Genomic DNA, 26,503 nt, shown 5'->3' with positions numbered 1-26,503 from the left:
GGTTTTGTGTTTTTTTAAATGTTTTATTTAATGTTTGACTGTTGTTGTTTTTTGTTATGTTGTAGTTATGGAAGACAGGAGTGCCTGGCATGCCTCTGGTCCATGGGGTCACGAAGAGTCGGACACGACTAAACGACTAAACAACAAAAAGCCGCCTTGAGTATGGTTTAAGCTATGGAAAGGCGGCCTACAAATAAAATTACGTAAGTTTTTAAAGATTGTAGGAATGTAGAATTTAGTTTGTAGAAATTGTTTTATGGGTTTTATAATGTATTCATTTATTTTATATCATAAAGCAGTTTCTAAATTTGTTAAATACATCTGTCTAGAAGGGGCTCTGTGGAATTCCATTGCACCAGCTAACAGACAACACTGATTTCCACAAGTAATGTCTGTTTGTCTACGGTTGTTTTTATAGAAGTATTTCACATCAAGTCTTACCTCTGTTTACTCCAGTGCACTATCAACTGCTAAACAGATGAGTATACAATGGTCAGCAATTGTTTACCAGGCTATTAAATGTAACTTTGAGACTCTGTAAGGGACATGTGCCACTATTTTTGCCCTCACAGGGGCACAATTTCTCTAAACACCAATTAATAATTCACTTGTATGCCAATTATCCCAACTCCTCATTATGCAGGAGCTCAATTATTCTTTGCTTTTGCAGCAACCCTATTAAAACTATATTATTGTAGGTGAGGTCTGAGTCATATTTATAAGGTCAGAGAATGCACAGCAGTAAACTTAACGCAAGACAGTTTTAATGTGCTGTCTTATATTTAGAGGGATGCAGAATAACTCTTGTTCTTAGGAAGCAGCTCAGCCGTTCCTCCGGATCATCATACTGGAAGAAACTGAAACTCAAGTAGACAACACATTTATGTAGCACAAAAAAACTTTCCAGAATTAACTGCACCATTAATAAAGATACGTATAGCATTTCCACTAGCTGTAATAGTCTCTAGGTAGCAAATTTTGAACACAGCACCATCTGGTGGCTGCTTGCCAACCTTACACTGCACACTCCCTTATTTGATAGAAACTTTTAACAGCAACTACAAGGGCATTTTTATGATTGACAAAGAGCACATGCTGATCTCTCTGCTAGGATGTACAGGAGCAGGAAGCTTGATCTCAAACAGAAAGTACCGCATGGGACAGTTACTTCTCCTAGTAGAAATACTGTATCTGTGTCCATGTAATAGCATTGGCACAGGGAGGAATTGTCTAGTCAAGGTAGGCCATGCCCCTTGACCTTTTTGAATAGCTTGTGGGCAAGTATGTATTAACAAGGAACTGGAAGACATATGCTTGCTCCCAGAACTGGGACATGTGCTTGCTCCCGGACTGTGGCAAAGGTGTGGGGGTCGGTGGGAATGCCATCTCCGTGGAACCTAGGTAAAGGTAAAGGGACCCCTGACCATCAGGTCCAGTCTTGGCCGACTCTGGGGTTGCGGCGCTCATCTCGCTTTACTGGCCGAGGGAGCCGGCGTACAGCTTCCGGGTCATGTGGCCAGCATGACTAAGCCGCTTCTGGTGAACCAGAGCAGTGCACAGAAACACCATTTACCTTCTCGCCGGAGCGGTACCTATTTGCACTTTGGCGTGCTCTTGAACTGCTAGGTTGGCAGGAGCAGGGACCGAGCAACAGGAGCTCACCCCGTGGCGGGGATTCGAACTGCTGACCTTCTGATCGGCAAGTCCTAGGCTCTGTGGTTTAACCCACAGTGCCACCCGCGTCCCATTTTCTTAATCACCACACAACAGCAGTGTTAGCAAGAACATGGCAACCTGCCTGTTCCATGGCATCATTTACCACACATTGAAATGGTGGTTAATGTGCAGTTCTGCTCACTCTGCTTAATGCAAACAAATCAGACCCCAAAATGGACACAAGAATGAGAGAGACTGCAAGTAGATCCCACTTGGTAGGCAGGTTGCATGTACTAGCCCTAAATCAGATGAAAACGCTGTGGGTTTTAGCACCCTCGTGGCAGCTGGTGGAATTTATTGCACTGTGACCGTGACTGCAATTTCACAATGGACTACAAATACCATCAAAACAGAACAGGCTGAAGGAGATCACCAATGTCATCTTGATTCTCCGAAAGGGAGGGAAAACCCAAACATCTTTATTGTAGAAGTAAATAATAAATCAGTTCTGAAAACCATGCATGCATGCGGCAATAAGGGTAATAGGGGACTCAAAAGAAAACCTTGCATCTGCTGTATTTTCCACAGTGAGATTATCTGTAAATTCCTTTCTAGCAGAAAGATAGAAAAGATTTAAACAAGTATGTAAAGCAGTTTTAGCAGTGTTTTCTCCCAGGTGGCTAGATTATGCCAAACTTCCACCAGAGTATAACAATAAAACAATGAACAGGGTAGTGATACAAATGTCTACTGCAGTTGACACAACGTAATATTATCTTGTGTCGAAAACAACCACCAGAGCAGAAATCTTTTCTGTGTTAACATTTTCCCTTCACCTTTGTAATCTATTTTTTAGAGAAGCACCACCATTCCCACTTCTGAGAAGTCATCCTTGAACTTCATTCTTTCCCCTTTCTTCAAGATTATTTTTTGGGGGATGGGGGGGGGTTGTAAGTACTTTGTAAACTGTTTTTTTCCATTGAGATCCAAAGTTATGGCAATTAAGATACATTAGTGGCACTCCACAGCTCCTGTATTTCCCACTGGCAAAAAATTTAGAGCTTTAAACATTCATTCCCTCTGAAATAGTACATGCTGTGCTGTCCTGCGGGCTACTGCATCTGAAATGTATAGAAATCAAACTTCCACTAAGAATCAGAAGAGCTGTAGTAAGGGAAACAGCAGGGGACTTTCCAACAATTCTTACATTTCTAACTTATCTGAACAGGTTGCATTTGAGCTGGTGTGTGTGTGTGTGTGTGTGTGTGTTTTATTTCCCTTTTAGATAGATAGATATAGATATATAGATATATTGTTACTGAAGGTCAATGGGAAAATATCTTAAACTTTCATCAAAAAAATCATTCAGATTTTAAGAGGGTAAAATAGGAACAGGTTTCTTACAATAAATGTGTAGATCTGTTCTGCCTCCATGCTGCCCTGGTGAGAAAAAACACGAGGAAAGCAGCAAAACGTGCTGTTAGAAGCTCACACACATTGCACAGGAATATGCAATTTTCCGTTTGCCACGCCTTTCAGCTGCCACTCCTAACTTAGTAAAAATGTAATCTTAAACTGCTTCTCCCTGTACAATATTCCAGAAATCCAGTCCTCCTTCAGCTCCTTGGCAAGCACTACTACTTTTGCTCTTGTCATCTTCCACCTCGACTACTATGGCCCCCTCTTCCCTGCCTTTCTGTTGTAGCAACTTAACTCTTCCATTCACAACTAGGGTAGGATTACGATCTGAAGGCAAATGACACAGCCACCTTGCTAAAGTTAAGTGGGTCTGGTCAGTGCTTGGGAGAAGAAGAGTTTGGATTTGATATCCTGCTTTATCACTACCCGAAGGAGTCTCAAAGCGGCTAACATTCTCCTTTCCCTTCCTCCCCCACAACAAACACTCTGTGAGGTGAGTGAGGCTGAAAGACTTCACAGAAGTGTGACTGGCCCAAGGTCACCCAGCAGCTGCATGTGGAGGAGCGGAGACACGAAGCCGGTTCCCCAGATTATGAGTCCACCGCTCTTAACCACTACACCACACTGGCTTCCTGGGAAACCTTTGCCCACTTTTATATAACCTTCAAGTTATATAAAAGAAAGGGATGTATATGTAATAAATGAAAACCAAAACTGCCTCAAAAATCACCTCTCACAATTCTTTCCAGGCATACGGCTTACTTCCTTAAGGGTGACCATTCACTGACAGAAGGAATCTGTCAATAAAACTGAGAAGCAGGTGTTTTTCGGCAATTCCCCCTCCACAGTGCAGTACCCTTCACCCCCGTATATCTGTTCCAAAGAGTTGGGAGTCCTTCCAGAGAAGATTTTAGGGGGTGATGGGCACTTCAGGGAGGAGGATGAATTCCCTCCTTCCCAGTCTTGCAGAGACATTCCTTCCATAATAGGAAATTGCTACTGGATACCACCTTTGGCTCTCTCTTCCTACAAAGGTGAAACCCAAGCACGTCTAGTCGCCTTTGCACATATTCTTCCTGTTACTCTTATTGATGCATTTATTTACAGGCTGCTTTTCAGAACTAATTAAAACAGCTCAAAGGAAACATTAGAAGAAAAGACAGTGTTAAAAATCAAACAAAGCACTATGAATACAAATACACACCAGGATTAAAAGCCAGCGAAACACAGCAAGCACGCAGTAGAAACATAATAATGTCAATCGTAAATTCCCTTACATAATGATAATAAAAATTCAAGTGCCCTCAGAGGGGCTCGCCAGACTTCCCTGGAGAAAGAATTCCACAAATATAGTATCACTACAGAAAATCTCCTCCTGTTCCTAGTGCCCATCAGTCAGATCTTTGCTAATGCTGGAACAGAGAACCAATCTACTTCTACATACCTCTGTCTCTAACACACAGTTTTAGACAGTAAGCTCCTCAGGCCAAAAGCTTTTTTTGTTTAACAATACTGCCTAAGTGTGATGTACATTAATAAGTGTGAAGTGCATTAATATTTGTAACTTAGTAACAAAATTATGAGGGGCTTGGTAGTACACACCTTCATCAGTATTATTTATTTATTTATTTATTTATACCCCACCCATCTGGCTGGGCTTCCCCAGCCAATCTGGGCGGCTTCCAAAAAAATATTAAAATACTGTAATACATCAAACATTAAAAGCTTCCCTAAACAAGGCTGCCTTCAGATGTCTTCTAAAAGTCTGGTATCTTGGAGGAACTAAACAGCTAAGAGAGGAAGAACTCACCTGGCAACAGAAACTACAAAAGTGGGAGAATGTTTTCTCACAATTGAAGCAATACATTGCTTAAGAAGTCAAGGACAATGCATTCAAGGTTAACTTAAAAGACAATTTAATAGTCAGCCTAATATACAGCTATTAGAATCACCTAAATATCACATAAATTACAAAAGAATTGGTATATAGCATAATAGATTTTTTTTTTACTATAAAACACATACCTCTGCAGTCCAACAACAATCCTCCCAAAATATCAGTTACAGTCAAACACCAAAAAAGGACATTGCACAACACAATTTCAACTTTTTGAGCCAGAGAAAATGAGGCCAGATTACATTCATTCATTCATGTACATTTAAACTGTAAAATCCCCCCTCCCACCCCCACCAGTTAATCCAGCTCCAGGTGCAATTTCACATGCTTCCATATATTTTCCAGTACAGTTCTCAGAATATTAAAGTGCTTATGTGCACTCTGGTATCATTCATATGCAGGTGTGCAATATTAATCATATTTGGACATTTTAGTTCAAAATCAGTTCAGCCAGTTCAGGTATTTTTTTCCAGTGCCAACATTTATACGTTTCAAAAGCATATTTAGACAATGATTTAGACAATGTGTGTAAATGTTCGTTTGTTCCCAAAACCACTGTTGCTTTCTCTTTCCTGTTGCTGGATTTCACGTAAAGATTAATCTCCAACAAACTCTAAATGTACAGGCGTCACTTCTCTAAATGGCAAACAAAAATTAATTTTCTATACCTACATACAAAACTACTCAGAGTTGCTATCTAGGGAAGATTAGTAGAAATATTCATAGTATGAAAGTTGTTTTTTTTTAAAGTGTGCATTAACTTCAGCTAACAAAACCACAATGAACAATTACAAATGTGCAGTATTTAGCTCCTGGATATATAATGTAATAATATTTCACAGCTGAATGAGTTCATCACTCTAGGCTCCAATTCAATGGTTTACCAGCATGAACAGTACATAGAAAACAGGCAAAACAAAACTGAATGTAAGGCTTTTGGATGGATACGATCTGCAAAAAGCTACACGTTGAGTGAATAAATTATTTACTGCTGCCTTCTTCAGCATCTCCAACCTACACTCTTATTCAAATTCCTTTCCACACAATATGCTACAGAAGGCTCTCTTCAAAAAGATTCACATATGGCCAGATTCAAGCACCCTAAGGACTGGTTCACAACCACACAAATGAGGTCGCCTCTTTTCAGGAATTTAATTCCAATGCTTCTTTTGAGTACCGGCAAGGCACATGGATGCATATGATTGTGTATTAAGCCCCCGGGGTTTTGTCGTTGTTGAGTAAAGGCAGTATGTCCACAGAAAGCAAAGTTTTGAGGTAGGGCCACTTGAGAAGGGATATGGGGTGGGTGAGCCAAAGCCACAGTTCCCACCCCTTCAGAATGCCCCGTTCCCAAGTCCTGTTGCTATAGATGCCTCCTCAACCTTTCTGGCTTATTTGGTAACATGCGAGCCAGACAACATAACGGGGGGGGGGGGGCTTAAGTAATTCATTATGTGATTCACTCATAGGTTTTTAAGCATGGCTCACAATTTACTATTATTGTGGAACTGAGCATAAAGCGTGGCAGTTTTCCGAATGAATTTGTTTTGGATCAAAAGAAGCTAACTATTGAAACCATGCTCTCCAACATTAGTGGGACATAATCAATACAGTCATTCAACTCTCCCTTAAAGCATTCCATTACATCACAATAGATGCTACGTGAGGTCATTTAAAAGGTACCAAACCTGAAGCAGAAGGCACTCAACAGGGACGGTTATTGCAAATAGTGTAAACTATATAAAAAAAATTAAAATAGCTAATATGAACAGGTCGAAAGGAGTGTTTTGTATCAGTTGCAGTCCTTTAAAAGGGCCATAATATAAAGGAATTTAGAAGGGTTTCGGCTCATGGGCTATAGTGGTTGTGCCCTTTTCTCTCTCTCTAGATTAGTATTTAATACTGAAATATGTTTCCCTCAAAATCCGTGCAATATTTTGCACCCTTAGTCACATTCCTAAGTGACCCTTATTCAGTTCTGCTATGACAGACTATGGCCATGGTGCAATGCACGCTTATTAAGAAATGCCACAAAACGCAAAGGGACTTATTTCCAGGTAAGCATGCATAGGACCTACTTGTAACCTGCCAGATTGTTCATTCAATCCACAATTTAAGTGAAAATAGTCTCTTCCTAAAATTTAAGCATCTCATATGGAATGGTATGGAATGTATGGGATACGCAAAAATAGTTCTCCTGTACAATAGAACAAAAATAATTTCAGTTTGAAAATACAGCCTCCATGTGAAAACACAATTATACACAATTTCATAGTTCTGTAAAACTAGTTAGTTAAAATATTTTAACATTTCATAATACCATTATTTTAAATTTCATTTGAATATATGCACCAGGAACCACTAATATCCAAAAATACCAAGAATGAAAATGTTTTGCTATTAAAAAATTATATAATTTAAATTCTTATCAGGTAAGATTGTACATAATTTCCCACAAAATACATTTAAAAGGAGTATTTTCACAAACACATCAGAAGCGATACTAAGAAGTGTCCTTGTGACAAGAGCCAATTTTTCAAAATCAATGTCATTTACAGAGGCTGTAGCTGTGGAGTCATCTTCATTAGTGTTTACATCAGTCATTCTTCCTTCCAAAGAGACACATTTAAATACTCCTTTCGCTACACAAGGGCTCCCATTTCAAGCCCTGTAGGTGCTCTGATATATACACAAAGTTCTCATAATACACAGGTTTTCATATCCACTTGAATTAGAGGTGGGCGTATCTATTTTTTTGCACATAAAATCAACTTGCCTCCTTCATTAGGTGAATAGGGAAGGCTATGCGTGTACCAGGCATTCCTGTGTACATCCAAGTTCCAACATACACAATAAGCTACAGAATCAGGAAATCTATGAAATAAGAACTTTCACAATTACGTACCCAACCTTATGCTATTAAAGCATCACTCTACAAGGCTTCCTATGAATAAGAAATGGAAATAATGAAATTAGTCCATAAACAATGGTGAGAGTATACTAACATAAAGGAAAGCATACTATCCTATTCTGAGTTTTTATTCTCTTTTCTCTTTCCTCCCGTGAAAGTCACATACGTTCTGAATTTACCATTTCTGCAGTCTACATTTGAAAGGGCTAGTTTTAGCTGTACCCAGTTTTTAATTTAAAGTACTCTTAACTTCCAACTGAATAAAAATGAGTATAATTCTGTTACAATTGCAACTATAAAAACTGAAAATTAGATAGGAGTGCTTTCTGTAAGGTGATCCTACAATGTTCTAGTTACATTAAATAGTGTAAGCAGCACAGCAATCAACAATTATAATACTAATATTACAGAGCATACAGATTACTGCCCTACAGATGTGAAATGGTACAGGACAAGAAAGAATAAATACCTGCCTACATTAGACATACCCATGTGTGTATGAGAGTGTATTCTGTGTTGAACAGAAAACAGACACAGATAACATAAGATACTATAGAATAAGCTAATTGTGACAAAGGTAGCTCAATAGGACAGAATAGTGTAACTTTTTCCAGAATATGCTTTAAATTACTTCACAGAACACTGAATTCTTCTAATCACTCTTAAAGATGGTAGTATCACCTTTGACATTGGTTTTTATTAAATAAGGCTCACTTTATAACCTATGTGAAAACTGTTTATCAATGTAGAATTTTTTTGATAGGAAATAAAAAGTCCATGTATATTTACCACATGTTGCTTCCAATTAAAATCAGTATTCTAGTGAACCTTAGAAAGTGAAAACACAAAACTCTGATAAATTCTTATGTCCAATTAGCCTACAAAACACCATACAATGAAGAAGTATTAGCAGAACACTGAAATTAATCCTAAAATTGTAGCTTTCCTTCTAAAAAGTTCGGGGGGAGGGTGATCAAATGCAGGAGAGACTGTCTGTTTGCATAATTCCCTTACAGCATTGCTGTAAGGTGCTTCCAAGTGGGGCCTGCTCAGTGACAGGAGCCTCTGGTTCTTGGTAGTTTTGAAGTCAAGCAAAGTGTTCTCCTTAACGGCACAACTAGAAAATGGACATTTGGTTAAAAAGCATTTTCCAGCGATGTGAATTTCAGGGGGTGGTAGAGGATATTTTTTCCTATGCAAATTAAGTAAACTTAATTTACACAGCATAATTTGTGCTAGAATTTTTTCTGGTGGCTTATAAAGTGATCTAATTTACCTGTGTTTCATAAGCAAAGCTAAAAATGTCAAAACTGCCAAGCTTGCCTTATACTGTATTTGCAGCTGGCATCTAGTTATTAATAAACTTACAAAAAGGAAAAGAAAATCCATGGAAAAAAATTAAGCACTGAAAGATTTTCCAGAAAATTTTCTGATTTGTACAATTTTACATCTTGTATTACTGGATTTGACTGCAACCATTTCCATGCTAGACAGATTCTGAAAAATGCCCATGAGAATTGTTGTGGGATGTTGTGCAATGTCACCTAGGGAGAAATTCATTGTAGAGCTATGCCAATCATTGATTAGCACAAGTACTTAAGCTTGCCAGACAAAACATTCACACTCTACCTCCTACTGCTTTGGGGGTCTCCTAACAAGAGCCATTGGCGCTAACGAAAGTCCTTGCACAGGCTTCCACTACCAGGACACATTAGTTGAACAAGGTCCATACTCTCCTTTCTGCCTTTTTTATGTTTATGGAGATGCATATGCTGCCAGAAGGAAGCTCTCTTGTATCAGCCAAACGTTTGCACGATAAGGCCCACTTCAAATGTAACGCTAAGAGAGCAAGCAGACACAAGCCTCAGACTCACAAATTCTCCCCCTCCTGTTCGAGCACAAGAAAGCATTTATAGCTACTGTTTATGGTTTGTTCCAAAATGCAGTTTCCCATTATATTGTAATACAAGTAAACTGTGGCTTATTGAAACTACAACATTAAGCCGCAGTGCAATTCTGGTTCGACTGAACTAACTCAGCTTTAAAAAAATAAAATAAAAATCCTGTATTTGGAATTAACAGAAACTGTGGTTTGTTCCAAAATGTGGGTGTAAGCTTTAAACATCCTCTACTTGAGTCTCTGGCTTCCATCTGCTTGTATTTATCAATGTGTAGTATTATGTCTGATAAAGCAGTCCTTATTCTCACCATAGGCAATTTAATAATTTTGAAGACCCTGGCTTATAATGGCCATTTTTCAACATGGACTTATTTCTAGTGCTCATACATTCCTTGGATGAGAGGATTTCAAGAGAATGCAACTTAAGAGACTGGAGAGCTCTTTAAATACTCTCTCCAACTGCAACCTCTTAAAACTATCTTAACCACTGGTTGTGCAATTTTAGAAAATTGCCCACACAATGAATGGCCATAGTACTACCTTATTTTTATAACTGACTTTAGACATTGTAGACTCACTAGTATATATTATTTTGCTGTTTTTCTGCAATGTCCAAAGCAACTCCTAGTTGAATATCTAAATATAAAGCTTATAAACAAAATAGGGCACAAAATCTGACACAAATGTTTCAAAACAGCATTTAACATCTTTACATGGCAGACAACTCCTATTTCATTAGTTCTGAAAAACTTTTCAATAGCACTCATAATAAATTACACTGTTCGAGTATACTTTTAAGTTTAGCCATGAAAAGATGAACATACCTACCCAGTTTTAAGAACGAAGCAGTATGATCACCTCACACTAAAATGCTGGTTCAATTAGAATATAGATTTTTAAGTATTTATCCCTCAGAAATGCTCCAGTTCTAAAGATGTAGTAAACACCTAAGGATAATATTCTAATATTCTCCTGATAACCCGTTATTTAGAGATATGGCTCAGTGTTCTGGCTGCATGGACGGACTCTGATTAAGCTAAAAATATTTAAGGGCATGAGAAAGCTCTACCATTTTATCTGACACAAATCATCCCCCAATTTTAGCTAAGCTTCACAAGTTAAATGCAAGTTCCTACGATTACCAGTTAAATCTCATTAGCTTCTCTCTTACTAAACTGTAAGAAACTACAGAATAATTTTCCTGAGTAAGATTATAAAATACTTGATCATCCTACCAAAAGTACAAAGACAAGTAAAATGTAGAACAATACAAACCAACATATAACAGAATCACAAGTGCAGAAATGTTGTTGCTTTTCATTATAATTGGCCCCCAGTAGAAATCATAGCAAAAAGTTTAAGTATCTAAAATATTTTGAAGGACGGTAATTAAATTCTTCAGACCATGAATATAGCCCTCATCGTGTGTGTTGCTGGGGAACACATGCGCAAAATCTATCATCCTGACTTCAACCTCCATGCTTTCTGGCAGCGTAGTAGGCATGTGGCAGAAAACTTTTTCCAGCTGAGGTATAACATTTCCATTCAGATGTTCTTGTGAAAGGCAAGCACTGCTCTTCCATATGTTGTCTTGTTCCACAGTTTCAACTTGAAGGGAAATTTGACTCTGGTGCCTTTTGTGAAGTGCATACATTTTAGAGAAGCCTTTGCCTACAGAGGTCTCTACCTTGCCATTCTCTGTAGAACTGATGACCCGAATGTTGTTATTATATTCCAATGTACCACCACTTGGCACTTGACCCTTGGACACTCTTCCCTTCTCGACCAGACTGCCATCATTTAACCATGTAGTTGTCATCGGATACAAGCCATCATAGACAAATAGTAAAGAACTTGCATAAAAGTTAAGCTGCTTCTGCTTCTCAAACCACTGCAGTATTTCTTTGATCTTTTGAATACTGGCAGCTACAGCATCTTTTCTCAGGCAGAATCCATTATGGAAAAACTGAGCCACACCTGCAAGAAAGAAACCAGTAAAATTAATAGCCACTGACTGGAAAGTTCAAACTGCAGTATAGCAATGGTGCCTAGCTTCCAAAAAGCAAAATTGACAACAAATTCTCAGCTATTCATATAACAGAATTCAGGTTTAAGTTGCTATTCAGAGTCAGCTGATAATATGCCCCCAAAAATTCAGACAAGTGTCCCAATTCAGATTTCCCATCATCAAAATATTAATTGCAATGTTAAAGGTTTCAGAGCAAGTGTGTCCGATTTATTCTGGTGTTCTCTGGTTCAAGACTCACTTCTTACATGCACTTAAGCAAGCCCTCATCTTTCAGTTTTATCCACCCAATGCACTATGGGAATACTATAGCATGATCACATCTTCCACACATTTTACTTGTGCAAATTCAATTGTACACACTCAGCTCAGGCAGCAGTTGCCTTCTGGATAACAGTTACAGCAGACAAGGAGGGAAGACTAAGACAGAAGGGAGGTGAGAGGCAGACAGAGGAAGAAGAAACCCACCTCTCTCAGCTGCATGGTGAGCAGGGAAGTGAGGATGAAAAAAATCCCAGCTGCAGAAGGGAAGAGAGAGGCCAACCTAGAGACATACAGGCAGAAGCAAAAGGCTGGAACAGTGTTGCAGCTTCTGCCTGCCTCTTTCCCTGTCTGCCTTTCTCCTCCCTTCTGCAGCTGAAGGAACCAGGTTTCTTCCTCCTCCATCTGTTTCTACTGCTTCCCCACTCGTTTTGCTGCCAAGGCAAGATTTCTTCTTCCCCTGGCAGTGGGGATGCAGGGAGCTCCTCTGTGAGATCCCCGCCCCCCCTTCCAGCAGGCAGCTTTTGACTATGCACAATTCTGCATGCGTGTGCTGCTTCTGGAACAGAACCCTTAAGTGAGTTGTGATTGCACTGTACAACTGACCTAGTTTCCAGGATTATTGTGAGAGTTTATGGGAATCACTTTAAACCCTCAAAACATACTATCAATGCTCAGAATTTATAACTAAAGAGCTGGGACTGCACTATAAAATATTCATGGGGAGCAATCCTATAGCAGGATCTCAAGTTAGGATGAGCAGGTTAGGATCCACTGCATCTCCACGTAAGTTAAGAGGTTCCTGGCATAAGCAGGCTGTGCTGTCTTAACTCCCTCATCCGAAACTAAGTCAGAGATACATGTATTTCCCCCATCTGAACTCTCCCACCTTTAACCCCAAGTCAGAATGATCCCACTTTCTTCCCTTCTCTGGCAATCCTGCATGCTAGAGGGTTTTCTAATATTGTCCTCAATTTTCTTAACTATGAGACAAGCTATATGTAGTTTATAAGCACACAGTCTCGTAATAAAGGCCTAATAGTAGTACTAAAACCTGGTCTAAATCCAAACATTACCATCTTTTACTGTCTCTTTCGTTAAGCCTCTTCCATAGTGCTGGTTTTGCGTCTCATAGCTGTCAGAATGGGCGCGATAAACCTTAAAACACACAAAATAATAATGTAATTTTGCCATCTGATTTCTGAAAAAATGTCTTTGTCCTAGGACTAGTTCCAATGTACTCTTCAGCATACAAAAGAAGGGGTTTTTTCCAAAATGCATTATCCACACATCTCTGAAACTTTCATGAGCTGGATCTATCTAGCAATCCAAACTCAGCAAGTTCACATTGAAAACATGATAAACTTTGTATATTCAGATATAGCTTTTTCAATGGAATAATACATCAGTGAGATGTTATGTTATATACCTCTCTATACTTTACAGTCCAATAACAAGAAACCAGTGCAAATAAAGTTATGGGTGTTCAGAATGTCTACTCTGATGCGCCAGAATCAACTGGCCTATGTAGTCTTTGGATATAGGCCAGTGACAGAGGATAGGTTAGTATTCTACAGGGGATCTAAACTCAGACATATAAGTTCATGACCAAACATCATTGCAAAACAAATCTGTCTGGAAAACAATAAACATGCTGCATAAAAATAGAAATTAAATGAATATAAAAATATGTGTGCAAATAACCACTAACAGCAGCATGTTTAGAAACAAAAAAAATATTATCTAGAATAAGATCACTAAACCAACATTTAAATTATATCTGTTACATGGGACAGCAAATGAACTGATACTTATTTTTCATTCTCAGTAACTACACAAACAGAAGCAGTAGACAGTGCATCCAGCAAGGTCCACCAGAAAGCCAGCCAAATGGGCAGGGTACAAATAATAAAATAATAAAATTATTATTATTATACAGGCTTCAGACCATGGCGTTCCAATTAAAATCTTAGAGAGATGCCTACAGACATAGGAAATACAGCATATATATATTTTTGCAATCTATGTCTCTATCCAAATCTGCCCATTTTCATTATATTAAAGGAACAGATTTTTGCTGACATATTTTATGCCAATCCAGAATATACATAGGACATTTATTCTGCTACACCAGATCTGAAAGTTAAGCACAAATATAGGGCTGCTTTAACAGGGAGTCTGGGAATGGTTGGAATCCAATTGACTGAAGTCAGCAAGATTATGATAAAGGAATAATACACTTCTCCCACCAAATGTTAATGAACATGTGTTTGGCACTATAAGAAAGCTACTGGACAGCAAAATTATACTAAAGAACTTGAACATCACACACAGTACAGAACGTTAATAGCTCCCTAAACATCTATGAACAACAGACCAAAAATGTCTGTCAAATTCAAGTGCCAAACAACATCATCCACCTTCAGTAATATACTGATAAAATATGTTAATAACTAGAGCCTCATTGAGGTCTCCATGGGGACCAAACAGAAAACATGTTGTTTCTTTTCTTCTACTTGGCTAGGGAAATTACAATTATAATCTATTGCCTGAAGGCTAATTTTTAAGGTTTTGAATGCGCTTCAGCATCAGAATTCAGTTTATACAGTTAAAAGCCAAATCTTTCACATTAAAAGTCAATTAATGCTTCACTAACACAATGCTATGCAAGACTGTTGCAGTTTATCACCATGCTGCACCAAAGGCCTGAAGGGATAGCCAAGCTATCAACACAACATGTTAGCTCTCTGGAGGACTGCTGTGAACAGCTTAAATTTCTGAATGCAACCCATATGAAGTTATGAATATGAAGTTAACAAATCTAGCTATTTGCTGGTGTTATTGAGTAGAACAATGAAATGGAACGTAAGTATGGGGTGCAAGAGGCGGAACTACTGAGAATATAATATGATAAAGGAGGAAGGATAGAGCTGTATAAGAAAACCAGGGAGATAAAAAGAAATATATTATCAAAGTCCACATCTAGACAAAGTACAATCTTCTTTATAAAAAGAAAAAAGAAAATCTTGAAGATGCTGTTCAGATTATTGTACTCAAAAGAGAAATCAATAATAGGTCTTCCTTTGGATCGCCAACCCTACCCACTTCTTTTCTTATTATTATTATTAATGAGAAATTAACGCAGATTGTCTCAATTCAGTCACCTACATCTTCCTGCAATAAGGGAAGCAGGGAATACGGCATGACAGAAAACATTCAAACCCAAAGCATGCTGACTCCTAGCATCTTTCCGTGGGGAAAAAATCATCTATATACACAAAGTATCAAATGTGGTGACAGTGATAATAATACAGCAAAACAACACCATCACAAACTGGCTTATAAGTATAAAACCAAATTTACTAAAATAGCTAGAATAGAGATAGACTTATAACCATTCAAACAACAAACATACTAAGGTGCCATGTGCATGACCAAGCCTGGAGATACTGTAAACATGGAGTGTATAAATGTACAACTCTATCTTAACAAGTTACATGTGCAGTAAACGTTATAGAGACTGGATAAATGAACCGTTCAAAAAGTAGCGTAAGCCCAATCACGGAACGGCAACCCCGTGCCACCACAACGGCAAGGGTAGCACACTGGAGAATATGAAAAAGTTTTTCAAAGCTGTTTTTCAAAGATTGAGCTGGATGAGATGTTCTTCAATGGGTCTTGAGTTGGAAACACAAAGCCGTGTACATGGATCAATCATGGGAAGGAAAATCAAAGTCACCACCCTGGTGAGAATAACGCAAGTAGCCAAAAGGAGCTCGGGGTCGCATAACTAGTTAGCCTGCCAGAGTCTCGTTCGTTATCTGGATGTTACCCTTGCCGTTGTGGTGGCACGGGGGTTGCCATTCCATGATTGGACTTATGTTACTCGTTGAACGGTTCATTTATCCAGTCTGTATAACATTTACTGTACATGTAACTTGTTAAGATAAGAGTTGTACATTTATCCACTCCCATGTTTACAGTATCTCCAGGCTTTGTCTTGCACATGGCACTTTAGTATGTTTGTTGTTTGAATGGTTATAAGTCTATCTCTATTCTAGCAAATTTGGTTTTATACTTATAAGCCAGTTTGTGGTGGTGGTGTTTTGTTGAAAATATCATCTAAACATAATTTTAGTTTGCCCCCATGTTGTCAAGAGCATAAAAAGATATAAAATCCAATGAAGAACTGCATCTTACCCTCATGCCTAGCACCAAGAACCCAATCTCTTCCATTAATGGGTACTTGCTGACTTGTTGCTTAATCTTCTCAGCGGAAGCATATGGATCATAGCTTTTCTGGCCTATTTTTACATCCATTATACATGGCTTTTTAAATCTGTGTGTCACATCTTCCAGTTTCAGGTACAAATCTGTTAACAATTCAGAATAAACCAGATCAATGTCATAATCTAACCAACCCAATCATTAGAGGTCAGTGGAAAGGACACAAGTACAGGAGTGGTTCAAAGATGACGTCCTCCTGGTTGTGGTATATTACAACAAGCATTATATTAACCATCTAATTCCCAACAATGATTCTTTTTAGTCTGTGATTTTATTTTATTTCATTGTGTATACTTTTATATCCCTTCTCACTATCAGACAGTGTTGTATAAGTTAATATAATAGTATAATTTTTTATAAATTATTTTTATTATGAAATTTGCTGTCCAGGTCAGCTTCAGCCTCCTGTGTAAGAATGTAAGTAATTACAGTAACCATCCTTTCAATGAAGCAAATTGTAACTAACATTCTGAGAAAGTATAAAATGTTAAAAGATAATAATAAGCCCTTTAGCATGCTTTAAATTGCCAACGTTTATTCTTGGCGGTAGTCATTTTATTATCTTCCTGCAAGACTACTGTACCCTACTAGTGGTACCCCTGTTGCTGTTAGAAGTAGAAGGTGTATTTTGACATACAAATTCTGCAATAGACCTAAATATGCTAAACTGGATCTTACTGAAGAATCAATTGAGTTTGCAGAAAACAGCCCTTATTTACATGACATTTTTCCATCTACAAAGCATAGCAAGATATTGTTTCATGATGTTTCCACATGATAGCGATTTATCACGCTGTGCTCGGGTACTTAGTTTCTGGCATTTTCAGAACCATCTCCCAAGCAGTTGCCAAAAACTTAGTGCTTATTGCACTTTCTAACAGCATTACCATTGGGTGCAGTAGGTGATGACCAGGTTCCATAATATTTTGGCAAATATTTTTGGAGTTCTAGAAACACAGAGTCTTCACAGTCAGCAGCATACACCTGAAATAAAAGAAATATGATTGAACTGCAACAAACCACTCAATTCCCTCTTGTGGCAGACTGCATTTGGATATTTAGAACTTATGGGGGGAATTCAACATCATGCTAAGGTAATCTTCAGCACAAGCATTTAGACTTGCCAGATGGAACAATTCATTCTCATACCCCTGCACGCTGTCCCAGCGCTTCTTCCAACCACCAGCACCCAACCAGTTTCAGGGGTACACAACCTAAAGACCTTGCCCAGGGCTTCCACTAACAGGACTTGTTAGTTGAATCTTACCCTCTGTATGTTTAAAACCTCACACTCAATGAGAAATATCCATTTAGAAAGGAAACAAAGTGTCTCTCAGAATAAATGCTGTAAATTGTGCCAGAACGTTTGACTACTGTTAAGTCTTTTATTAAAAACAAATAAAAACCCCCACCCCAAATTGAAATTCAAAGTTTGACAGCACTAAAGCACACCAATGTGTGCTGAGGGATCCTGTGCAGCATGAGTCAATCTAATCAAAACATTCTTAGGTGTACTAGTGGCAGGATGGGGCACAGGGAGACAATCTGGTCTCCCTTTCACCTTCAGTTATGGCAAAATCAAGTATGAGGAGGATAATCTTTCAGTGATGAATTAATCAACTGCATTCTCCCACCCACCCCAAATTCCTAAACTAAATGGCCTTTAAAAGATTATATTGGATTGGTATAACCCTAGAAAGCATCCAGTAAATACAGGAACTCTTAACATAGCCTACCAACTGTGGGTTTACGCTTCCAAGTAGGGGAGGAGGAGGAGGGGAAGGTGAAGTAGAGTGGACTGCAAAACTTGTATACTGTAACATTAGCAGCTTTATCGTTGATTGAATTTGTAAAACAATTAAAGTGCATTGTTTCTACTGCCATAAGATACCTGATTTTTGTTAGAGGGATGCAATTACCGTATTTTTCGCTCTATAAGACGAACCAGACCATAAGACGCACCTAGTTTTTGGAGGAGGAAAACAAGAAAAGAATATTCTGAATCTCAGAAGCCAGAACAGCAAGAGGGATCGCTGCGCAGTGAAAGCAGCAATCCCTCTTGCTGTTCTGGCTTCTGGGATAGCTGCGCAGCCTGCATTCGCTCCATAAGACGCACACACATTTCCCCTTACTTTTTAGGAGGGAAAAAGTGAGTCTTATAGAGCAAAAAATAGGGTATTTATTTTGTTCATGACTTGTCATTCAATTGCCACAAAGCCACATCATCAATGAAGAACAGAAAGAATATTAAAACATGCAACTCAACAACTAATTCCTAATGTGACACCAATGCAATTTTAAATTTTTTTATTCAATATTAAATTTTGACCCTTAGTTGGCAATAACAACTGCAGAGGCAAAATGCTGAGCAAATACTTTTCAGAGACAGAAAGACAGTCAGTCCTGTTATTCTAGTTACACTTAAAAAGGAAATGAACAAGACCATTTATAAATTACTGTTGTCCATTATATATACTTATAAAGGAAAAAATGCCTTCAAACTCTTGTCTGCCTGAACTATTGGATTTTCCGTCACCAAGAGAAACCAGGTGACAGATCACAGGCTGCCTTGCCTGTCTCCTATGTAGGTCAGGAAAAAGCTGAAGCTTGCTAACAGGTTAATTTTAGGTCTCTAAATTATTGTTGTTAACACACTACAAACTCTGGTGAATTTATTCCTTTTTCCAAATCCCCCACCCCCTAAAAACCAAGTCAATATAGATATCCAGCTATAGGAATAGTAAAATAATCAAATTACTTATACTGAAGAAGTTATAAGGTCTGATTAGCAGGAAAAAAATACTTTGTTATAGGAGACATTTCCTAAATGAGGATCACACTGTTTTTGGCTTTAATAGCGAATGGATTCATTTGCAACCAAATGTTTCAGCACAAACTGTTCCAAGAGCTCATATATTAATGAACTATTTACATTTTCTCTCCACGTGCACACTAATGTTACTTTATGCAACTCTGGCAGAAAGTACATAATCCACTCTGACTCAACCAAACATATGTTGTAATTTCATTCCCCAAGAATGGTTTCAACATTTATTTGCAATATTAGTTTGTTCTACTGACAACCAAAAGTTAACTTCAAAGATGTGCCACCTATGCCATGAGATCCAGTAACTAGCTACATAACCCCGGGTTCCTGTACAAAGTGATTTCAAGGAAACAGGGTAGCAGGAGCATTCCAGCACCCCCTTAACCAAACTGGCTTTTACTCCAATATCACACCTTATTTGGTGCAATGTACCACTCCCTCTTCAATGCATAAACCAGTCTTCATTCCCCCAGAGGCTCCATGCCTAAATAGGCCCCTAGATAATCAAATAAGCAGTTGCCAATGGGGCCACATCACAGCTAGCACGAAGCTCACTTATGGAATACAGTCATACCTTGGGTTGTGAACACTGCAGGTTGCATGTTTTCGGGTTACGGACCGTGCCGAACCTGGAAGTACCGGAAGGGGTTACTTCCAGGTTTTGGCGCTCGCGAATGCGCAGAAGCACTAAATCACACTTTGCACCGAATCGCGTCACGCACGTGTGAAGACACAGCGCTGCGGGTTGCAAACGTGCCTCCCGCATGGGTTACGTTGCGAACGTGACCCACGTGGGAGGCACGTTCGCAACCCGAGGTATGACTGTAAAAAAGCATAACTTCAGTTAGAGGATGAATCAGAAAACAATTACCTTGTTATAGAATTCTAGTTCTCTGGGCCCTCGAGGTGGTGGCTGCAATTGTTTGAGGACTGTGCCATCAGGATGCTGCAGGATGCCTGGGAAACAAGAAATACATTTGTTCACATCTTAACTTCAGCATGCTTTTGAGTCCAACTATGGTAACATAATCTAGTATATATACTAAATGTTCAAAAAAAACCCCCCAAAAGTTCTTGTTAGGGGGGAAAGTAAGAGTTCGTGTTAGGAAGCAGCTTTCTTTAAATGAAATCAATAAAACAGAGAAAATACACCTTACCTTTAGAGTCTGGTACTTATCCTGAAGACCAGGCAAATCTTTCACACATTGGCCTGGTTTGCATGTAATGCTAAGCCATGATTTGTTTAACAAATCAGTAGTTAACCATAAATTATCCCACAGATTTGTCAAACTATGGTTTGTTTCTCCAAAGTTTGGTCTGTTTCCAATCTGCTGTAGCCTCGTGCATTTGTACCCTGGTGAGCGTCTGGGGAGGAGTAGCCAAGCAAACTATGGCTAAGGAAAGTGCTGAGCTCACATGTAATGCCAAGCCATAGCTAAAACGAAGACAGGGAATAAGCAACAAGCCATGGCTTCAAATCATGGATGACTGGCAATAAGGAAACAATAGATAAGCTGCTGGGAAGGGTTCACACATAATGCTGAGCCATGGCCTAGCTACACAAGAACCAGGACAAATGCAAAGCAAGAGTTTTGCTATTTTGCAGCTAACTTCTCTGCTATTTTTCAATCACCAAAACACTGCTAGTTCTGAACAGTTTCATCTCACTGAAGTTTCTTCACAGCAGTGGTAACTTAAAATTTAATCCTTAAACATTCATTTGCAACTACTGGAATAAGCCCTTTGGAGCCAAATGAAACTTCAGTATCATGTCGGTTTTTTTCTTTCTATTGATGTTATTCAAGACATTCAAGACAGGCAATATTAATACAACCACAATGTCACAAATTAAAATTGAGACTCATTCTAGGCTGCAGTATTACCATTAGGACAACAGACTACAATAAATGTTATCTCCACTAGTTGAAAAATAACCAAGGTTTCTATTTAGTAATGGTTATAGTTATAAAAATCAGCCTTTGGACTTTATTATTAGTAAAAGTAAAAGTAAAACTTTAGCTTCTAGGTAAAATTGAACATGTTATTTTCAGCAATAAATCTTTGTTGTTATCACGGTCACATTATGCAACCCTGAGTGAAGCCACAATCAAAACCACTTTGTCAGACAAGCAAAATGTGAGTGTTTACCCCTTCCCAACCTCTATTATAAATTCCCTTTATTAAGAATTTTAAGTAGTCAGAGCACATGTCAGAACAGCTTTTTTCTAGTATAGTGAAAAGAGCAACTCTCATAGGAGTCTCTCCACTTTTTGAAATTCTGTGTGTGCTAGCAACTAGGGAAAGGAAATTTAAGGTAAGAACCTGGGACAGTGATAAGATAAGTAAGATCTTCTCAGTGATGACCCCAATACTTCATAATTATTTGCTCATGAAAGACTACTTCAGCCCAAGTTTGTTTATTTTTCGAAAGCAAAGTTTTACTACAACAAATTTTTAACTGGGAAACTTAAAAGGGTATTTTAATGTGCTCCACTGTTTCAACAGTTTAATAGTGGAATATATAGGCTGTCATGTTTACTTTTTTGTATTTGTGATTCTATGATTTTATGTATGGAAACCATACATAAAGCCCTGCTGGATCTGATCAAAGGACTCCAGTTCAGCATTATGCTTTCCACATTGGCTACCAGATGCCTATGGGAAGCCCATGAGCAGGACATAACTGCAGTAGCACTATCTTCCAACTCTACAATTTTATGATTCTATGATTCAATCCTAGCTGGCATTCAGAAGCATACATACTAGCTCTGATACTGGAGGAAATATAGCCAGCACAACAAAAAGCCATTGGTATTCTTATATCCCAAGAAAACCTATGGAATAAGTAAAGTATAAATATAATATAGACTGATATAGCAGATCTCACCTTATGAATATGTGAAGTGTTTAAAAAGTATCTTTCATTCACAGAACTCTAATATACATGACACTCCACAGTAACAATACAAAATCAAGGAGCTTATAATCTAAATTTCAGCAGTGAGGAGGAGTTGGGAGAATACATGGGATGGAATAAAATGCAGTTACGCTAACATAAGGAGGGCTGTAAGCACTCTGCACTTAAAATATAAACCCTGAAAATCTGCACCAAGGTAACCCCAGATCTGCATCACACACGCAAAAATATCTTGTGATCTGTGTGAGTTACGCAAATGTAGGAAAGTTGCTTATTTTCTTGTTTTAAATATCATTCAGTCACCACTTTAGGTTCTGAGATTCCAGAAGGCATTAACCATGCATTTTCATACCTATATTTGTAGTCCACAAGGGCTAGAAACACTTTTAAAAAAAAATCTGGAAGCTAAATTCTGCAACCACTACCACGTACATGCCAGAGCCCTGAACTTCAACTTCTTATAATCCATGCAAATTTGTTATTCCTGAAGTTGACTGCAACAGGGATAGCAGCTCTCAATCATGGTTTCCACACACCCCCTCCCTAAAGAAGAGATACACATTATGACCTTAGAAGGATGTTGGCTTAAGCAGAAGTCAGTGAGGAAGGTTAATCATGAAAACTGCAGCTAAACAATCTATGTTCTCACTTTAAAATCCTCTCCTTTCAGGAACAAACCAGTTTTCTTGTGAAATCCTTGCTTTCAGTTGTTCCATTTGAACCTTTGCTTTTGTAACTATCTGCATTTCATGGGTAAACAATGTTATAAAAATGAATAATTACATCTTATAAAAATATAAAGATGCATATGCAAGAATATGATGGGGATGAATAGTTACATGTTGAGCTTGAACATGTGTAAGACCCAGTTTCAAATTCCTGCTCAACTTCGAAATTTATTGCACAGCCTTGGGCAAATCACCCTCTATCAGTTTAACCTGAATCATAACATTGTTTTGGTGCTAACACACATTGCTATGAGCTTCCTGGAAGAAAGGATAGGGTGCAAATACAAGAAATGTCGATTTTCACCACTTTTTGAACTCCGTATGAGTACTCTACAAGTGTGAATGAGTTAAGAGAAACCATCTAGTGCGGTTACTGAAGAAAAGGGGACATACATCAATCAGGTGATCTACAACTTGCTAGAGGGCCTTCTCAGCAACAGCACCCAGGTTAGTTATTCAATCATTTCTATATCACATTATATTTTTGAAAAGTTCTCTAAGTGGATTACAACCCATCTTAAAACAAGTTCTTAACCTGAAGCAATATTTCTGGGTTAGTGGAGTCTGTAACCTGAAGCGTATGTAACCCGAGATACCACTGTATTCCCACTAACTATACTCATAACACAGCTAATCCCCACCCAACTATTTTTTGCCAACCAGAACTCTGGTTTGCAAAACATCCCCAGAAGCATTAAGCACAGGTTACAGCCAGCTCATTCACTCACCTCCATGTCGGTCAATATATTATCATATAAACAAAAACATAATCCGTTCTCCTTCCTCTCTCCCACCCGGGCAGGATCTTTGGGTGGTATCAAGCTACTTTACAAATACCTGCCAAAGAAGGGGAAGAAGAGGCATGGGAGGAGAAGCAACCAGTATGCTGAAAAACCTAACCATGGTTAAGTGAAGGCACTTTTCCACTTCATCTTAGTGCAGATGTATTTGTCTAATACTGGCTGATCATGTCTGATTTGTTTAATACAAAGACTAGAAGAACCTAGCTAGGAAAGAAAAATAGACCAACCAGAATCTGTCTCTTGTAACAGCATCTTATATATACACATGTAAAGCCCCTCTAGTTGCCATATAAATCACTTTAAATGGCACAATCTCTTTAAGTTCCTCATTGTATTCATGTCCATTTGCCACAAAACACAATGTGAATACAAGGATAAACACATTTTCTGCAGTGATGAAATTTCTCCCTAATGAATGCCAAACCTTCTGTTTACTCAAAACAGGAGTAAATCAGTGTGTTTATTCTTCATGCAATTTGTTTCCTGCAGAAATCCAAAACAAGATTTCGCAATTAAAGTAAATGCTTTGGGGATTTCTGGAGCAGAATCACAGTCATTATTTTCCAAACCTACGAATCCAATTTCCTTTTTTCTTTGGGGTGGGGTGGTGAAGAGAGAATCAGGTCATTTCCCCAGCTTCAAAACTTCCTATTCATAAACATTAAACCTACAAAACACCTCAGATTAAGACTACATGCTTAGGTATCAACAAGAAAAGCAGGGACCTTGTAGGTAGATACCCCTGAAGATTTAGAAAGAGAAGGGAGGTCATATTATTAGAAAACCAAATTAACACAGAAAAATGTGCAGCAGCAAATACAACAAAGACACAATAAAAGAAAGTGCTTTAAACAGCTTATTAGGCAGGAGAATGTGTCATTTCATTATTGCTCCATTAGTATATTCCCAATAAAGAAAAACATTTTTTTACTGTAAACCACCAAGGTGTATACAGAGACAGTAGAATACCACTGTGTTATTTTGTAAGGAAAAAAGAAACTGAAGTTCTGCGTGGATTTCAAAAACCTTCAAATTCTACTTTTGAAAATCCATTTCAGAGCATCATTTTCAGCTGTCATATACAGTAACACACCCTGTCCTTCCTACACATATTGCTCAAGATGGCTTACAATTAACATGCCTATTTTTAATTAATACTATTGTTGCATAGAGCCACAGCCAGCAGTCTTTCTCAGCTGGGTTCAGGGGCTGGATTGAGGGAGCCTAGGAAGACCACTCAGCCATAAAATAAAAAGTCCCTAGAAGACCTCAAAGCGGTCTCTCGCCGGATTGGGGCGGGGGGGGGACGACGACAAAATTAAGCAACCCCACGCATGCAAGGGACGTCTTGAATATTGCTCACACGGCTCAGAGAGAGGGCTGTCAGAAAGAGACACATAAGCAACCCCAGCGTATCACCCACAACATTAAGGACACACCGATGTCGTAAGTAAAAACAAAACTCGCCCTGGTATTATTATTTAACACTAGAGCACTGGATCCCACATACCAAAAACACGCACGCGCGTGCATAAACGTGCACACACACACACACACACACACACTTGGAAACGTTGAGGGGAATAACACCCAAGGCAGAAAAAAACCGGACTTTGGTTGCTTTGTATCCAGATCCAAACCCGCTCTAATTCCTGAGCGCGGACCCAAGGGACTTGGCTTGGGTTGGGGGGTACTTCCCACTCCCTGCCGAAGGGGTGCCGGGGGGGGTCCCGGCTTCCTGTCTCCCCTTAGGACCCGCCCCACCCACGCACCCAGCCCCCCACCCACCCCAGGCCTGCCACTTACCGCCCTTATCCTTGCCGTACATGTGCCCCGCCACCTGGTGAGACAGCGGCACGCAGCCGTTGAGCAGCCGGGCGCTCCTCCCTCCTCCTCCTCCTCCTTCCTCTTCGCCCTCCGCCGCCGACGACGCCGCGGAGCCCTTGGCGCCCCGAAGAAGCCGCTCGGGCTCCCTGCTCGCCGCACAGCGCGGGGGCTCGGTGGCCATTTCCTCGGAGGCTCCCGCCGCCGCCGCCACGTCCTCCTCCCCGCCTTCAAGGGCCTCCTCCGCCGTTGCCTCCGCTGCCGCCGCCCGCCGTTCGCAGCCCAGGCCAGGCCCGCGGCTCCATGGCGTGCGCCCCCGCCCGCAGTGCTTCCACTCCCTCAGGCGAGCGGAGCGGAGGCTTCCCTCGGCCGCCTCAACCGCTCGGGTCGACTGACTAAGCGGCACTGAGGAGAGAGAGCTAGAGAGAGAGAGATAGGCAGCACCTCGGCGTTACTGGGCCTGCGCGGCTCGCAGCGAGCCTGCGCAGTAGCGGCGACTGAAGCCGCTCGTCCCTGGCTTGGGAGGGGGGCGGCTTCTGAATGGTTTCCCCTACGCGGCTATCCGGACGCGAGGAAGAGGCAGCGCTGCTGTTATCAAGGGCACAGCACTACCTGACAGCCGCGCCCTTCTGTGCGGTGGTAAACCTTCCCTCTAAGCTCAGGGGTCCGGGGCCGACCCAAGGTGCCCCCTTCTCCGCCAGGGAAGATCTACTACATCAGGAGCAATCAGGGGTGCCAACTTGGATAAAATATTGGTATTGAATAATTGGATATTGAACTGAATTGGTAGTCGATTGAATATTGAATAAAATATTGGCACGGGTAAGCTCTGCCCCACATCTGATGCAGTGCATACACCGCATCTGAATGGCAATGCCCATCAACTTTGGGGGTGCCGGCCCTCTCCAATATTTTATTGGGGTCAAAGAGACCTTGGCCCCTGGGAGTTGGTTCCTATGGGAACAATGGAGAGATAAAGCTCTCAACCGGGATCTACCGATTAGCAGACCTTCCAAGTGTCCCTGTTTTCCAGGGACAGTCCCTGGA

At 39.7% G+C, this 26,503-nt stretch overlaps 1 protein-coding gene across 1 annotated transcript; it reads right to left on the bottom strand.

The window, feature by feature from the left end:
* Window positions 1-4,967: 4,967 nt before the first annotated feature.
* IPMK (inositol polyphosphate multikinase) lies at window positions 4,968-25,929 on the bottom strand. The gene is made up of 6 exons (XM_083505726.1): window positions 25,439-25,929; window positions 20,056-20,141; window positions 17,245-17,341; window positions 16,271-16,443; window positions 13,147-13,228; window positions 4,968-11,760 (listed from the first exon to the last, which is right to left on the bottom strand). Exons 1-6 carry the CDS (start codon window positions 25,638-25,640, stop codon window positions 11,141-11,143), a joined length of 1,260 nt encoding a protein of 419 aa, XP_083361852.1. The 5' UTR covers window positions 25,641-25,929; the 3' UTR covers window positions 4,968-11,140.
* Between the last annotated feature and the right edge of the window lie 574 nt (window positions 25,930-26,503).

This window comes from Podarcis liolepis, assembly GCF_965112155.1.
Source record: "Podarcis liolepis genome assembly, chromosome: 5".
Taxonomy (NCBI): Eukaryota; Metazoa; Chordata; class Lepidosauria; order Squamata; family Lacertidae; genus Podarcis; species Podarcis liolepis.
This window is presented reverse-complemented; position numbering and strand designations above follow the sequence as displayed.